The sequence below is a fragment of the Panthera pardus genome, unplaced genomic scaffold (assembly GCF_024362965.1).
Source record: "Panthera pardus isolate Hobbes unplaced genomic scaffold, ASM2436296v1 HiC_scaffold_22, whole genome shotgun sequence".
NCBI classification, from domain to species: domain Eukaryota; kingdom Metazoa; phylum Chordata; class Mammalia; order Carnivora; family Felidae; genus Panthera; species Panthera pardus.
This window is the reverse complement of record NW_026526788.1, coordinates 51,747,020-51,764,189: the sequence shown is the minus strand read 5'-3', so window position 1 is coordinate 51,764,189 and position 17,170 is coordinate 51,747,020. Positions and strand designations below refer to the sequence as shown.

General features: G+C 42.7%; 1 protein-coding gene across 10 annotated transcripts in view; it reads left to right on the top strand.

The window, feature by feature from the left end:
• Positions 1-12,217, top strand: part of CPEB3 (cytoplasmic polyadenylation element binding protein 3) — a 193,119-nt gene extending 180,902 nt beyond the window's left edge. For all 10 annotated transcript variants that reach the window (XM_019445086.2, XM_019445085.2, XM_019445079.2 and 7 more), the window contains one exon: positions 8,327-12,217. In XM_019445086.2, the coding sequence (XP_019300631.1) occupies positions 8,327-8,554 (228 nt within the window). In that variant the 3' untranslated portion in view covers positions 8,555-12,217. The remainder of the gene's footprint in view (positions 1-8,326) is intronic.
• Positions 12,218-17,170: the final 4,953 nt, after the last annotated feature.

Here is a 17,170-nt window from a genome sequence, read left to right as displayed (position 1 = left end):
TTGGGAGTGCCTTTAAGAAACTCTCAGATCATAAATTATATTAGGGAAGAACTACATCTTATTCTCCATTGTATTTCAGTTTTTAATATGATGGCTTACAAAAACCAGGCATTCCGTATGAGTGAATCCACTTGAGACAAAAATCACTCTTTGGCGTAGGAATACCTACCAATGTCCTTCACACATCTACTTCTCTCTGTTGATTTAAATTGTCAGAGATACTGCTTGACTTTTGCCCTTTAAGATGGTGCGGTAGCCAACATGAACATCTGTGTTTGTGAATCGTTTTGAGTCATTGTGTATGTCTTATCTTCTGGGCAAGCCTCTACTCTTTGGATCAACACCTTCATGCAGGTGCTAAAAGTGGCTTTACGGTGAGATCATGACGTGAGCTGAAGTCAGATGCTTAACTGATGGAGCCACTGAGGTGCCCTGTGTTGGGCTCTGCGCTGACTGACATTTCAGAGCCCAGAGCCTGCTTTGGATTCTGTCTCCCATCTCCCTCTGCCCCTCCCCCTGCCTCAAATATAAATAAACATTAAAAAAATATTTAAATAAATAAACATTTAAAAATTTTAAAGCTTTGATTTAAGAAAAAATGGAAGTTGCAAATTTATAAAGGGTCATCGAAAGCATTATTAGAAGTGATTGCAGACTGACAAGTTTAAAATTTTTTTTTTTTAATCTTCACTTTTGAGAGACAGAGACAGAGCATGAGCGGGGGAGGGGCAGAGAGAGAGGGGAGACACAGAATCCGAAGCAGGCTCCAGGCTCCGAGCTGTCAGCACAGAGCCCGACACGGGGCTCGAACCCACGAACCATGAAATCATGACCTGAGCCGAAGTCGGACGTTCAACCGACTGAGCCATCCAGGCGCCCCCAGACTGACAAGTTTTAAAGGGGACGACAGAAAAAAGTGAAAACTGCCCCCTGCGTTGACTTACCTGGCACTGCTCTAAAAGACATTCATAATGCCCCATGCTTCAGATGGGGCAGAATAAATAGTACATTTTAGGAAGACTTCCATGAAAAAAACCCCTCAAAATTCAAGATGTTTGAGCACTGAAAAGGAAAAATGCTCTCTGGAAAAGTAACTTATGAGGAATCCATTATTCTCTAAGAAAGCTGATTAAATAAGGCATACTGTGTACCTCTGGCCAGGAGCCATGACTGTGGAGTTTCAGGACTTATCTGCCTAGGTATTGTGTTGACTACATCCATCAGAACTCCTTAGTTGTTAAGGAACATTGTTGCCGAGCTCAGCTGGATGCCTGAATAGACAGAAGGTGCAGTTTTATTCATATTACATTTTCAGATATCAGCACAAACCTATTACTTGACCTTACATTTGTTTGTTCAGTGTTTTACACTTGCAGTGAGTGTTTGTATCCATCATTCCACTTGATCTTAACATCCCTATATTGTGGAAATCCTTTTAAATCAACAGGTCGAGCATTAATTCAGTCTTGTTCATGGCTGCATGATATTTTATGGGTTAGATGTACCACATTTTATTCATTCTTCTATAGGTGGACACTTACTTTTTTTTCTACTTTTTTTTTTTTTTTTTTTTACCATCATGGACAGTTCTGCAATAAATATTCTTTATATGTATCCTCTCATCTGGGGTTATATTTCCAAGCATTGGGATAGTAGCATTAACAACAACCAGCAATGGGATTATTGGCCAAAGAGTGTATATAGTTTTAATTTTAACGATTTGCTAGTTTGCTTTTTAAAAACATTGTACCGCGGCACCTGGTTGGCTCAGTTAGTTAGGCATCGGACTCTTGATCTCAGGATCATGAGGTTGAGCCCCATATTGCGTGGAGCCTGTTTGAGATTCTCTCTCTCTCTTGCTTTCTCTCTCTCTCTCTCTTTCTCTCTCTCTCTCTAAAATTAAAATTAAATTAAACTAAATTAAAATGTACCAATTCAGGGGCACCTGGCTGGCTCAGTCACTGGAGTGTGCAACTCTTGATCTCAGGGTTTTGAGTTTGAGCCCCACATTGGAAGTACAGATTACTTAAAAATAAAATGTTAAAAAAAATTTTTTTAATAAAAAAAAAATGGGCACCTGGGTGGCTCAGTTGGTTGAGAGTCTGACTTCAGCTCAGGTCATGATCTCACAGTTTGTGAGTTCAGGCCCCAGGCCGGACTCTGCTGACAGCTCAGAGCCTGGAGCCTGCTTCAGATTCTGTGTCTCCCTCTCCCACTGCCCCTCCCCTCCTCACGCTGTCTCTCTCTCAAAAATAAATAAACATTAAAAAAAAATTTTTAAAGAGAGCACCTGGGTGGCTCATTTGGTTAAGCGCCCAACTCTTGACTTCATCTCACACCATGATTTCACTGTTGTGACATTGAGCCCCACGTCAGGCTCCAAGGTGTGGAGTCTGCTTGGGATTCTCTTCCTCCCTCTCTCTCTGCCCCTCGCACATTCCCTCTCTCTCCCTCTCTCTCTCAATATAAATAAACATTTTTTTTTAAATGTTGTGCCAATTCACATTTCTATCCACAAGTGATAAGTAGTAATCACCTCCTTTAGGTGTTTGCTGATCTGATGAGAATAAAGCCATAATTAATTTTCTTTTTCCTGACTAATGTGAACATTTTTTAATGTGGATTGCTGCAAATTCTTATGTGAATTACTGTCTACACATTTTCCACTGTGTTGTAGGTCTTTTTCTTACCAGTTTTTAAGAGTTCTTTGTATGGTATGAATTATAGTCTGCAGTTTTTTTCCAAATCCATCATTTGCCTATTGACTTTTTTTTTATGGTATCGTTTGCCATTTAAACATGTTTTATTTTTACATAAAAATAAAGCTTGAAACTTCTAGGTTTCTAGTTCTTATCTACAGGGTCTGACTTACGTATAATTTGTACATATAGACCTAGTTAGCTTGGGTGTTTTTTAAGACTGTTTTCTTTTTTTTACATTTTATGTAGGTCTTATGTCTTTATGGTTTGGTTCATTCTGAGTAATTGATCACTTTTGTTACACTTGTGAATATTTTCTCCATTTTTATTGCTAGAATGCATTAGGCTACTAATTTTCTTATAAGTCTTCTTGACACAGAAACAATACCTTGACTAGATTCAGAATTTGCAGAACATGTCTTTTTCTCTCAGACTAATAAATAGTAATCCTTGGTGTTCTGACTTCCAGTGTTACCAGTGAGAAGTCTGATGCCAGCCTGTTTTCTTTCCATCCTTGGTAGCAGAAATAACTAGCTCTTTTCACTTCAAAGCATGTTAACGTTTTTCTCTTTAACTTTGTTATTTTTTTTTAATTTTATTTTGTTTATTTATTTATTTTGAGAGAGAAAGAGCACAAGTAGGGCAGGGGCAGAGAGATAGGGAGAGAGAGAGAATGAATGAATGAATGAATGAATCCATCCATCCCTCCCTCCCTCCCTCCCTCCCTCCCTCCCTCCCTCCCTCCCAAGCAGGCTCCTCACCACCAGTGCAGAATGAATGAATGAATCCATCCATCCCTCCCTCCCTCCCTCCCTCCCTCCCTCCCTCCCAAGCAGGCTCCTCACCACCAGTGCAGAGCCTGATGTGGGGCTTGAACCCCACAGGAACTGCAAGATCATGACCTGAGCCGAAGTTGGACGCTTAACTGACTGAGCCACCCAGGCGCCCCCTCTCTTTACCTTTAGAATTCTAAAATTTTAGCTACAAATTTTAGCAGGATCTGCCTGGTGGTATATATTTTTTTCTCATCAGTCCAGACGAAACCTGTGGTATTTTTGATATGCAGTTTCAGGGCTCTTGTCAGCTTATTACTTTTCCCTTTATTATTCCTTCTTCTGGAACTTTTGTTATTCGACTGTTAGGTTCTCCTGAATCTATTCTAAAATTTCCCATCTTTGCTTTTACTATTTGAAATCATTTTTTTCTCAGAGCTTTGAAATATGCCTACCACTTGACCTTCTAGGCCACTAAACTGGACCTCAGCAGTGATTATCCTGTCTTCAGTTCAGCTGATAACTTAGTCAAAAAATTATGGTTTATTTTTTTTTTAATATGAAATTTATTGTCAAATTGGTTGGAGAGTGTTATGCTAAGTGAAATAAGTCGTACAGAGAAAGACAGATACCATATGTTTTCACTCCTATGTGGATCCTGAAAAAATTATGGGTTAGATGTTTTAACTTCTTCATCGTAAAAAAGTTTGAATACGTACAAAAGTACAGAGAATGTTTTAATGAACCCCATCATCCAGTTACAGTTGTCAACATGCAGTGTTCTATCCTCCAGTTTCAAAAGTCATTAACTTTTGGCCAATCCTGTTTCATCTACATCTCTACCCACTTTCTCATCCTCACCCCAGGTTATTTTGAAGTAGATCCCAGGTCATATAATTTCATCCTGAAATAATTCAGTTAAATAATTCAGTATGTATCTTTAGAAAAGGAGTTCTTTAAAACACAAAATTGGGAGTACAAGGTTTCCTTTTGGGGTGATGACAATGTTTTGGAACTAGACGGAGGCAGTAGTTACCTAACACTGTGACTATATTAAATGCCCATGGATTGTTCACTTGAAAATGGTTAATTTTTGATGACTTTAACCTCAGTTTAAAAAAATTAAGCTCTAAAAAAAAAACAGAGGAGGGGAAAACCCATATAACTACAATACCATTTTTACACCTAGGGTGTCTCCTTTATGCTAGATTTTAATCTCCGTGTGTGCTCTTTTTATATTTGTGTGTATTATAAATGGCTTTCGTCTTTCTCCTCCAGCAGCTCTCTTCTGCTGAGTGTGAATGCTATTTGTTGAGACCAGTTCTCTCCCTGACTGAGGCTTCTTGGGGATCACATCTGGTTGCTGGAACACGCTGAGTATAGGTATCTCTAGGGTGGTAGAAGCAAAGTGGTCCCAAGCTCATGGACTGAAAGTGGAAAAGCAGGGTGCTACCAGTTCCCTGAATGCCCTGCCTTCACCAGTAGGCCTCGAGCTTCAGGGCAGAGGGGATTTATTCCACCGGTTTGACTCCTTCTTGGCATTCAGATGTAGGGAGATCAGGCCAGATTAGATATACTCTTACAAGCTAATAGCTCCATTCCCCCAGAGGTCCACAATCTTTGTAGACCACCTTCTTCCTTCCACCTCCTTCCACCTCCTTCTAGGATAGTGGGCCTGCCAGTATCTTGTCTTGCTCCAGGACTCTGTCCTCAAGTTGTTTGAAGCTCAGGAGAGATGCTGACCAAGGCAGGACTATAGATAGGAAATGCCAGAGGAGCAATATGGAGTGTTAAATTCAAAGGAGGAAGGAGCTGGGGCACCTGGGTGGCTCAGCTGGCTAAACGTCTGACTTTGGCTCATGTTGTGATCTCCTGGTTTGTGAGTTTGAGCCCCATGTTGGGGTCTGTGCTGACAGCTCAGAGCCTGGAGCCTGCTTCAGATTCTGTGTCCACTCTCTGCCCCTCCTCTCTGCCCCTCCTCCATGCTCTTTCTCTCCCTCTCTCAAAAATATTTAAAAAAATTTTTTAAAGGAAGAAGGAGTAGCTCCCTGTGGGACTGAAATAGTTAAGGAAGGCTGGGCTTGTAATTGATTTTTGACAAGGTTGCCAGTACCATTCACGGGTAAAGAAAAGTCTCTTCAACAAATGGTGCTGGGGCAACTAGATGTCCACATGCAAAAGAATGAAGTTGGACCCTGGCCTCACACTAAATACAGAATTTACTAAAAATCAACCTAAATACAGAAGCTGAAACCATAAAAAGGTAAATTGAACTTCATCAAAATTAAAAACTTTTGTGCATCAAAGGACCTTGTCAAGAAAGAAAAACAGCTTACAAAATAGAAAATATTTGCAAATCATATATCTGATAAAAGTCTCGTATCTAGTATATATAAAGAACTCTTATAACTCAACAACAAAAAGAGTACAATTTAAAAATAGGCAGAGGATTGTTCACTTCAAGAAAGACAGTAGCCTTTTATAATACATACAAATATGAAAAGAGCAATCAAGGAGATTCAAGTCTAGCACAAAGAGACTTTTTGATAACATTTTTTAATAAAAAAATTTTTTTAAGTTTATTTATTTAAAGAGACAGAGCCAGGGACGGGCAGAGAGAGGGAGAGACAGCACCCCAAGCAGGCTCCACGCTGCCAGCGTCCAGCCCAGGGCGGGGCTCCAACTCACAAACCACGAGACTGTGACCTGAGCCAAAACCCAGAGTCAGATGCTTAACCAACTGAGACACCCAGGCGCCCTGCAGTGGAGAATTCGAATGGCTTGGGACCAGGAGAGGAACATTGTGGAAGTAGATTCATTGAAATATCAGCAGGCTCATAGTAGAATTGAGCCAGGACAGGCCTGGAGCTCTGTGGCCAGTGTAGAGGCTGTCAGCATGAGGTGGGACGGCCAGGAATAGTGTGGAGGCAGCAGGACTGAGACTCAGGTGTCATGCTTGGGGTATGCCACGCCTGTTCTGTGTGCTTTGTGTTATTTAACTCATTTACTCTTCATAGGAACCCTATCAAGTGTGCATTCTTCTCCCCCAGTGTATAGATGAGGAAACGGGCTCAGAGTGGCCTCATGTAAGAGAAACTTGCACAGCTACTACTATGGCCTAGATCCAAACCCAGGCAGGTGAACCCAGAGCTACCACAGTTTTAATTATGATGCAGAGATCAAGGCAAGAGATTTTTCAGAAGCCCCTTCACTAACTTGTCAGGTTGAGGAGGGGGAAACTGGAGGGAAGGAACTAGAGTCAGAGTGAGGACATTTCCCCCTGAGTAACCGGGAGCCGATACAGGTCTTCTCAGGTGGATCTTCCAAGAAGGAGTGGCTGGCTGGCTGGCCGACCGGCCTGTGCACTGGAGCCCAAGGCTAGAGGAGGCCAGCAGACGACTCTCCAAAGGGGAGGAGAGCCAGGAAAAGTAGAGTGTCCGATTCTAGGTCAGCCGTCTTTGCCGCCTGCCCCACGCTGTCCACCCTGCTGCCCCTCTCCCTCACCTGCCTTGTGTCCTGCTAGAAACTCCTGGCTACACCCAGAAGCATCTTGAATCGCCAGGCAGTTAGCCCCCGTCACGAAGCCATAGGTCCTTGTCTCTGTAGCCACAGCCGTGGCTCTTCCCCACAGTGGCCCGGAGGGCTATGTGGGAAGGGGCTGATCACGGACTTGCCACCTTCATGCTGATTTCTAACATTTGAGATAAAAACCTGAATGATGTCCCTTGTCTGAAATCCTAGGAAGGGGACCTGGGGAAAACTCCAGTAACTCTGTTCTCCCTTGCTTCTGGCTTCCACATACCCAGCATTGCTTCGTTTAAATTATAAAACACGCCCTAAAGGGCTGTGACGAAAAGTTCTTCTCTATTGAAGCTTCCAGTTTTGGGGGGAAATTAAGGCAATAAAGTCCAAAAAAGTGTAAAGTCTAATTATTGTAGCTAAGATTTCACCGGCCCCCTCCGCTTTCCCCTCCAGTTTGCTGTATACGGTATTGGGATGTTAGACTTTGGGAAGCCTTGTCAGTAAAACACTGAGGCCCAGAGCCTGACTGTAGTATCACAGCTCAGCCTGCCCTGGGAGCCAGTGTGACTCTTCCCCCCCCAGCCTGGCTGCCACCAAACCAGTCCCCAACTCTGTGCCCTGCCTTCGAGGGCGTATGCGCTTTGTCCCAGCTGCTGCCTCTCCCTGACCTGCTCTCTCTCATCCCACGGGGCCAGGTGCTGCCTGGCCTTCAGGATTCAGCTCGTGTGCTTTTACATACACTACCTCTCTTATTTTTTAAAATTTATTTTTATTCTTTTTTAAATGTTTATTTTTGAGAGAGACAGAGTGCGAGCAGGCAAGGGGCAGAGAGAGAGGGAGACAGAATCTGAAGCAGGCTCCAGGCTCCGAGCTGTCAGCACAGAGCCCGACGCGGGGCTCAAACCCACAAGCTGTGAGATCATGAGCTGAGCTGAAGTCGGACACTTAACCGACTGAGCCACCCGGGCACCCCTATATACTACCTCTCTTAATCCTCACCAGTACCCTGGGAGGCAGACGCTGTACCCGTTTTGCAGACACACAAATGTGTGTGTGTGTGTGTGTGTGTGTGTGTGTGTGTGTGTGTATAAAGTGTGCCCACTTCACAGATACACGGATAGAGCACACAAAAGCACAGAGACAGGTTAAGAATTCGCCTGTGATCACACAAGCTGTAAATCGAGCTACTGAGTTCAGAGTACTGATTTGCACTCTGGTTCACCCCTTTGTCTGACTGACACACGTCATTAAGCTGTATCGTAAAGTCTCAAAGAAAGAAACATGAGGAAGCTTTGCTAAACAGTTTTTCCTGTCTTTCCTCTTTGGGTCCAGGTGGAAGTGAAGCCATACGTGCTGGATGATCAGATGTGTGATGAGTGCCAGGGCACGCGCTGTGGTGGGAAGTTTGCCCCGTTCTTCTGTGCCAACGTCACCTGTCTGCAGTATTACTGCGAATACTGCTGGGCGAGCATACACTCCCGCGCCGGGCGGGAGTTCCACAAACCGCTGGTGAAGGAGGGAGGCGACCGCCCTCGGCACGTCCCGTTCCGCTGGAGCTGAGCCCAGGGCAGACCCAGCCACAAGTACTGGAGTAGATAACAAGGAGGGAAAAGAGAGGGCACTGCCTCAGGGCTTACAGTGTTCTGGAAATCTGTGCATTCGTTCTCGATTTTTAAAGAAGAAATGGGTCTTTTTATTATTACTATTATTTACAGTCATATTACTGAACTCAGTGTCCAGTATAATGCAGAATTGCAGAGTGTATAACGGTACTGATTTGCACTTTGATTCACACCTTTGTCTGCTTGGTACCTTAATTTCTCACCCCTGATTTGTCACTCGTAGACTGCCATTCTCATCAGCGGCCATCAGGTTGATGTCTGTGATTTTTTTTTTTTTTTTTTTTTTTTTTTTGCTGTTGTACGTTGTTGTTGTTGTTGTTGTGTTGTTGTTGTTGTTGTTGTTGTTGTTCCAATTGTTTTTGAACTGGAGCATGCACTTATTTTCAGAAACTTAGAGAGTCGCCCCTAGGAGAAGACTTACCAAAGGCAATACTCGTGAGTAGGTGGCAGATGTAGCAAAAACTTCACAACAATTCAGCAATCATTAGTTGGGGTCATTTAGAGTAAGGGTAACCCTTCATGAAAATAGGCCTTTAGTTTTCTATTTTGACATGTAAGGATACCTCATAAGCTGAATCTTTATTTTTCCTTCATGTTTGATTTTGTTTTGCTGAGGATTTTGGTTAGATCTTTTAGTGTTATGTAAATTTATGCTGCAATAGCTTTTGCTGCTATTAAGGTGGTATTATTAATACCATAATACTCTCTTCAGGCTAAGGTATCAATTAAAAAAAACCCAACAACACACTTCTGTGATTTAGGGATAGAATCAGCTGCCGAAAGGAGATCAGAATAGACTACAGAAAGCTTCAACGGAAGGTCACTATTTCTGACTGCATGTTTACTTAATCAGGTTGCTGCATGCAATAAATTTTATATCCAATGTCTAGTATAAAACCTTCCCACAATGCACAAATTAAGAATCTATATAAGCTATAAAATACTGATTTTTTTTAAAGTTTTTTTTCACTCAAAGAATTGGTAATTGACTGGAGGAAGGCATGCCTCAATAAATGGAATGCTTCTGAACTAGGAAGAGCCCATAACAGAATGACCTATATTACAACCAATATAAAACCTAGGTGTAGGATATCTTAAAGCAAATTTGTGGACGGTAGATGAAGTACTTTGCGGTGCTCTGTTATATATTGTGCAATTTATTTTATATAGTAAAGTGATTATGTCTAACTGTGATCAAACTTAACTGTTTAAAGCCTCTGTGTCAGACATTAACGAACTTGACAGTTCATAACTGGTATATTATTAACTAACACATGAGCTCTTAGTTACAACCTCCTAGTGCTTGCACCATTTTACATAGCTTCAGACCTTGTCCAGAAAACCAAAGAGCTCATCTTAGCTTACAAACACTAGGAATATATACAGTATATAGAGATAAGTTGTCAGATTGACGAGCTAGGCACATTTTAAGAAAGTTGCGTGATGGCGATGCTAAAGAAATGTCTATCCACAATAAGACGGCCTGGGCAGGGCTGGTTGTCTGGGTGAGAAAGTAACTACTTAATTCCCTGGATTTATCCTGTAAAGCTTGAATAGAACTAAGGCCTGCTAGTACTACCGTGGACATTTTTTTAGCCTTCACTCTTGGGCTGCAGATAGTAATATATAAACACACACAATGATTGTGAGACTATGTAAAATCTTTTTTCTTTTTTCTTTTTTCTTTTTTTTTTTTTAATCTTCTTCCTATGTTTTGGAGTTCTGGGGACAATCTGACTGGATATGACACTGCAGAATAGATTTAAGTCGCTGTGTTTTTATGTGCTGTGATGTCCTTGTCCTGTCTCTTAAGTTAATATGGCTTGTTTTTGTTTTGTTGTGTTTCTCCAGTGTTTAGTTGCAATTACCAGCTTTCAAGCTATAGTTTGTTTTCAAAAAGGAAAAACAAAATAGTTTTTTACTGGATTAAAAATGCTTATTAGAATTCTCCCCTTTTGAAGTTACCTCTGGGCTTTTTGGTAATAATTGCTTTTTTCCAGCCCAGCTGTGGTTTTCTGTTTGTTTGTTTTGTTGTTTTTTTTTTTCTATGTTTGTGGTTTTTTTTCATCTGTACAAGAAATTTTGTTATGCACTACTACTTTTTGTATTCTAGACAGTTTTCAAAAGTTGGCTGAAGATTTTTTTGTTTGTTTGTTTTTAAGGAAAAAGGCATGCTTTCTGACTGACATGATCTTTTGCAATACCTCAATTTTGAAATATAGGAAAGAAAATGATATTTTCTAAGTAAGTTTATTCAGAAAAATATATATTAATTTAATTCTGCAAGAAAAATGATTTAACAGATGGTAACTTTATTTTTTTCATGCTTATTTGTGTTTTTTGAAAATGAAGAAGTTAGAGCTTTATAACTATAATATTAAAGATCATATCTAACCTACAGAAATCTACCTAATTATGTGAAAGAAGCAAAACTTTTTGAAGAAGCACCCCTCTTTCATGTACTAAAACAACACTGAGATTTAAAAAAAGAAAAAAAAAAAAGCTGGAAGCTTGTACAGCGGGAAGCTGACGGGAAGGTGAGAACCATGGTCACCAAGAATAGGTTACAAAGAATAAACTCCCTTTGGTGCTGAAAGTTTGTGGATAGATGGTGGAAACTACTTTCCCTTCATTTGTATATTTATAATCAAGCGTTGATTGTGCACGACTGACCAGGATTGTGAAAGAGTTCTTCTGTTTGTATTTTTTTAAAGAGAACTTTTTTAGTTTATTAAATTATAACATGTTCCCTTTTGTTTTGTAAATAAATGTGCCCCCCAAGTTGTTAATGTTATATTAAAAGAGAGGGTCCTTCAAAAAAAATTATTTTTTAAAACACAGAGGTGTTCTGACCTGCAACTTGACTGGGAAGCCCCTGGGTATCACAGGTCCTGTTGTGGCCTTTCCTTGACGTGACACTTGAACTAGTCGATTTTTTGAAGGCTATAACCTAACCTCGACTATTTGTTGTTATGTGCAATACTGTTTGTACTGTTTGTATAAAAAATAGAAAAAAAAAGAAAAGAAAAAAGGCATAAATCTTTATTGCAGATTTATTTTCATTGCAAACTTTAGACATTGTGATTCACTGAAATCATTTTTCTACTGTCAAATATGTACCTTTTCTTCATGCTGGTATTTTTTCAATAGTAATGTAGCCTTTGTACTGAGACAAATTTTCATTGTTATTTTTAGAAAGATTTTTTGCTAAGAAAAAAATTAAACATATTTACATATTTTTCATTTTATTTCGTATTTTCTTTAAGGAGTGCTTTCTCAATCATTAATAGAGTTGTTTCTGGGAGGGACTTTCATATCTGGTCAATGTCATAATATTATTTTGTATTTTTACTTGGAATAAATTAATTTTATGATGCTAATTCTTTAAAAGTTTATTTTTTTCATTTTCAGTTATTTTTGAAGCTAAAACCTTTGTAATATTGTTACTAAAGTGTCTAGTTTTTTGAAATGCAAAGCTTTATGTATTAACTTGCTGATGTGGTTTACAATAGTGTGACAACGATGAACATGGTTGGTTATGTAAAGTGATTGGAAAATGTAATGGATAATTGGGTAATAAAATGACAGAATGAGCAGAACATGTGAGATTTTGACAAGCCTTTTCCTTTATTCCAGTGGTTTAGTGTAAGACTAGGGATGTCACAGTACAGTTCTCTAGGGATGTCACAGTGGATTTATACAACACCAGGTGCAGTCAGATCTGGGGCCCTGATAATGGAGTCACCCCCACCGAAACACCACCAGGTTGAAAACCCGGCTAGGTCAACAGAATGATTCATTGTTTTTCCCCTCTAACTCTTCATTGTGTCCTGTGTGCGTGCACGTGCGTGCGTGTGTGTATGAGAGAGAGAGAGAGAGAGAGATCGGCCACCAACTGCTGTCCCTGTGTGAGACGGTGCCTTCTGCCCAGGCATTTACAGTGGTGACGACTGAAAGGGGAAGGAAGCCGCAGAGAGGGCGCCACCTTCTGTGTAGTTAGACTTGGATGGCGGGGTCTTCCCCGACCTCCCTCCCTGGCCGGTGCCGGCAGCGTGCTGAGGAGGCACACTCGGACGTCACCACTGTCTATGGCCGTCACCACTGTCTATGGCCGGTCTCAGACTTCGTCTTCCTCCACCACCCCACCTGCCCCCTGTGATGGTGCCCCTTGTTTGTCCCTTACCATGGCAACATCCGGCCACTCCGAGCATGATCTCTCTGCCCTCCCGCTTCTTTTCCGCCACCCACCTCACCTTGAAGCTGTGCTGCTGAGGCAGCGTGTCATTGTCACGGCACCTAAAATTAAAGCACGCTAAAAAAGTTCTACAACTGCAAAACTGGTGTTGCGTAAACAGAACATTCAATGACTTGCTCTAGACGGATGGTGTGTTTCTACTAGTCCTTGATGGCCTCTTCGGGCTCCGTTGCCACGGAGGCGAGGTTATCAAGAACTTGGAGAAACGTGTGTCCAGAGTTGGCTCTTGGGTATGCTCTATGTATTCAGTTTTGTAAATAATATATAGATTAGATCAAGTTGTGATGTTAAATTTTAACTCAAATTGGGTACTACTGGTCGGAATTTTACATTAACTACAAATAAGTGATTAGGAACAGAAGAAAATTGGAAAATTCTTGCTTAGTGGTATAAAGATTATGCTTAGATTTCTGCCTATTTCTTGTGTTTTATAGCTTGTTAGTGAGGCATGGGCTAATGCAGAGTGTACTGCATTTATGCAATTAGCAAATAACTGCTAGTTTTCATTTTATCTATTATATTAGCAACAAAATGGCATTTAACTGGGTAAAGCTCCTACCTAAATATTGAGTATTGTGACATCTCTACTTGCAAGGTTTGAATGAAAGATTAGTCACAGATTAGTGAAAAAAAAAAGTATCTTTTTGTTAAAACTGGCTTATTTGTATGGATTGTTGCCTTTTCACCGGTTTGTATGGTATGTCAGCTAACATTTTCTGTTGTTTTTTTTTTTTTATAATAACCAAACTTCTCTATCTCAGCTGCAATAGTGTTCCATTTTACCACAGAGTATTTTATAATTAATGCTGTTGACTTTATACCCCAAAATGGGTCAAGAAGTGGATATGTGATTTGGGGACGTTTAAATTTGTATGATGGAATTAATGGCAACAAGTAGAAAACTCGGGTGCTAATACAGGATAACTTCTGCTCTTTTTCTTTTCTGGATATAGTTCTGTTGGGGTATAAAGTATTAGGTATTTGTATTTTTGCTGTCAAAACAATGGACATAACTTTTAGAGTGTTCACAGCTAAGATCTCTGTATTTGTTTTTCAACTAACAACTAATTTTAAATGTATTGTATCTTTTATTACCTGTTCTCTTAGATTGTTTTTGCTAGTAACCCTTACTCAGCTTCCGCCTTTGGGGCTTGGACTAATATTGCTTGTATGGAACTGCAGTACTGTGACTACACACGGAGCTCAATGCAGCTATTGCTTACAACTGCTTAAACTTTGTAGTTTGGACTTCATTTTTTTCTGTAATAACAACTTATTAAATATAGTTGTATGAAGTACTGACGCTTGTCATCCTTTGCATTTGCTAAGGAATAGCCTGGAGTATATGGATTGCATCTGGGAACATTTGCGCATTCGAATGTGCTTGATTGGCCTTGGTGGGGGGGGGGGGGGTTGCTGGGGGACGAATTACAGCAGATTAATGCAAAATTCGCCTTTTCTCTGACCCACTTTTTTTTTTTTTTTAAGCACATTTGAAACAGGAAGGTGTTTGTTAACACAATGCACGTGTATTTAAGGCATGGTTTTTAGAGGGGCGGTTGGGTTTTTATGCCAGCACTTGAAATCAATTTTCCGCAAAATCAGAATCAAGAAAAGGCAATGAAAACGTAAGTACGCCCCTTTTGTCTTAATTTTTACACTAGACTCTCTCTGATCATTCCAGAAAGTGGGTCTTTAAAATCCCGTATCTCCTTTGGACGCGCTAGAAGCTCTCTCGTAGGCACTAAATTTAATCTTTTTAGAAAATGGATCACAAGTGGCTGCACGAAAGAGTCCCTCGGAGAGCTTTTAGAAACTGCGGGTGCAGGCGTCGTCCCACCCCTGAGATTGGTTTCACTGGTCTGGGGTGGGGTCTGGCGCGGTGTTTTTAAGCTCCCCGGGTGTCCGCCACGACCCAGGGCCGTACGGGGGCGCCCGGAGGCGCCGGTGGGACTTGCGGCGGCGCAGCGCTCGGGCCCCTAGGGGATCCCAGCAGCGCCTCGGAGCCCGCACGCCGAGCCACCCCGACGGGAGCGCGCAGAGCCGCGCGGGGCGCTCGGCTCCCGGAAGGGGCGGGGGGCCGCTGGGGGCGTCCGCAGGCTACCTCCGTCCCCGCTGGGACCGCGGCCTCGGGGCGCCCGGTCGCGCACACGCGCTGCGGGTAAGCTAAACCGGGCCGGTGCGCGGTTGCCCCCGGCGCCCGGAGGGGCGGCTCGGGTCGCCGGGCCCCGCGTGCGCCGCCAGCAGAGCGCCCCAGAGCCCGGCACCGACGCGGGAAGCCGGAGTCGGAGCTTGGCCGTCAGGCCGCACTTGACCTTTGGACCTCAGGATCCCTCTTGCAGCCCCCTCCAAAACAGGCAGAAGAATATTAGGTTTCAGGTCCCTTTTATATTTGATTTCCTAAAAATATATCCTCCGACACTACCAAATGGTACACGACTTTCAGTCTCCTGGGCTGACTCGGACCCCACCTTCGTCCCCTGGCAAAAAAGATTCTGCTGTCCTGACTCTTGGGAGTGGAGGGGGAAGAAGGGAAGGGAATGGTGCCTTTGTGAGCGGGAGCCTATTACTTCTAGGGGTAGAAATCTGGAGTTCCCCGCCCCCGCGCTTGTTTGACGGTCGCCGGAAGCAGCCTCCTGGCTCGATAGTAACCCCGCTGAGCACGTGTGCGGGACGCGCCCTGGCTGCCAAAAGCTGGGGGACTCCTCATCCGCAATCACAGATGAGCACTCAGCTTTAAAATTGGACTAGAGTGGCTTCGCACCTGACCCTTGGCACAGCCATGGGTCACTTGGGCACTCTCAAATTGGAAGACTTAAAAATTCTCTTTTAACTGGAACAGCTGTGCTAAATAGGTTAATGATCCCGAAAGCGGGTGAGGGGAGTCCGGTTGATGGGTCCCACCTGCTATTCACCGGGCTGTTGAGAAGAAAACCGTTTCCTCTACCCATTTAGGTTCAGTGATGAGGAGCCTTGGAATTCACTGACGACAGGCAGATTAACAGGAGAGAGGACAGCTTATTCGTATGATGTGGGTTACGGTATTCAATACCTTTAGACTACTCCCAGGTGTATGAATTAGGGGTGGGGTTTCTAACCTAACTTAATGGAAGAAAGGGAGGGGGAGAAAAGCGCTTCAAATGGTGGCTTTAGGAAAGAGCGGGTTTGCAGGAGAAGAAATGAAGTTTGTGATGAGGTGTGTTGATGCAGGTGTGAGCGCTTCCCGCCTTCTTTCCCACCAGCGAAACCTTCCTCGGAGAGGCCGGCGAGCGCAGCCTCGCTCTCCTGAGTTGGTGCCTTTAGTCAGGTAAGGGAAGCTCTGACAGAGCTGCGTTTTCTTCTTTTGAATCTCACATGCCTTCATTTTGAAATCCTCTTCAGATCAACTCTGGGGGACCCAGGGGGTCCCCACAGATAGACAGCTGGAATGAAGCCACTAGAACAGATAACTGGAAGTCACCCTGACTCTGTCCGGTACCCGGTGTTGCGGACCGTGGAATGAAATCCTGAGTTGGGCGTTGTTTGGATTTAGGTAAAGAGGGCTTGGCCGGAACCGCGTGTGCGCTCTCCTCCGCGTTTCATTCTGGCCCGCAAGGGGCAGCCCAGGTCTCCTTTTCTTCTTTGTTGTCAGCGGTCAAATCTTTAAGGCGGTTCGAACTGTCATTTCGCTTCTACGTGGAATCTACAACACAAAGCAAAACAAAACCCAGACTCACAGATAGGAGAACAGATTGGTGGTTGCCAAACAGAAGAGGGGACGGGGAGAGGGGAACGAAATGGGTGAAGGAGATCAAAAGTACAGAGCTCCAGCTACAAAATAAGTCATAAGGATGTCACACACACCATGGGGAATATAGTCAGTAATGTTGGATTGACCCCGTAAGGTGACGGAGGGTAACTAATATGGTGACCATTGCACGCCTGAAACTAATGCACCGTGTCAATAGTATCCCTTAGTAATGAGGGGCACCTGGGTGGCTCATTGGTTGAGCGTCCGACTCTTGCTTTTGGTTCAGATCATGATCCAAGGGTCATGGGATCAAGCCCAGAGTCTCGCTCCATGCTAACAGTGCAAAGCCTGCTTCAGACTCTCTCTCTCTCTCTCTTTCCCTCTCTGTCCTTCCTCCCACACATGTGCTTGCGCTCTTGCTCTCTTAAAAAAAAAAAAGTTCCAGCTGAATTGTTAAGTATATTGGAAACATTCCAACTTCTCACCTTCAGTGCAGGCCTAAACCAATGAGACTCTTCGTAAATCGAAGAAAAACTCCCAAGGCAGTTTGGATCCCTAAGGCGAGGAGT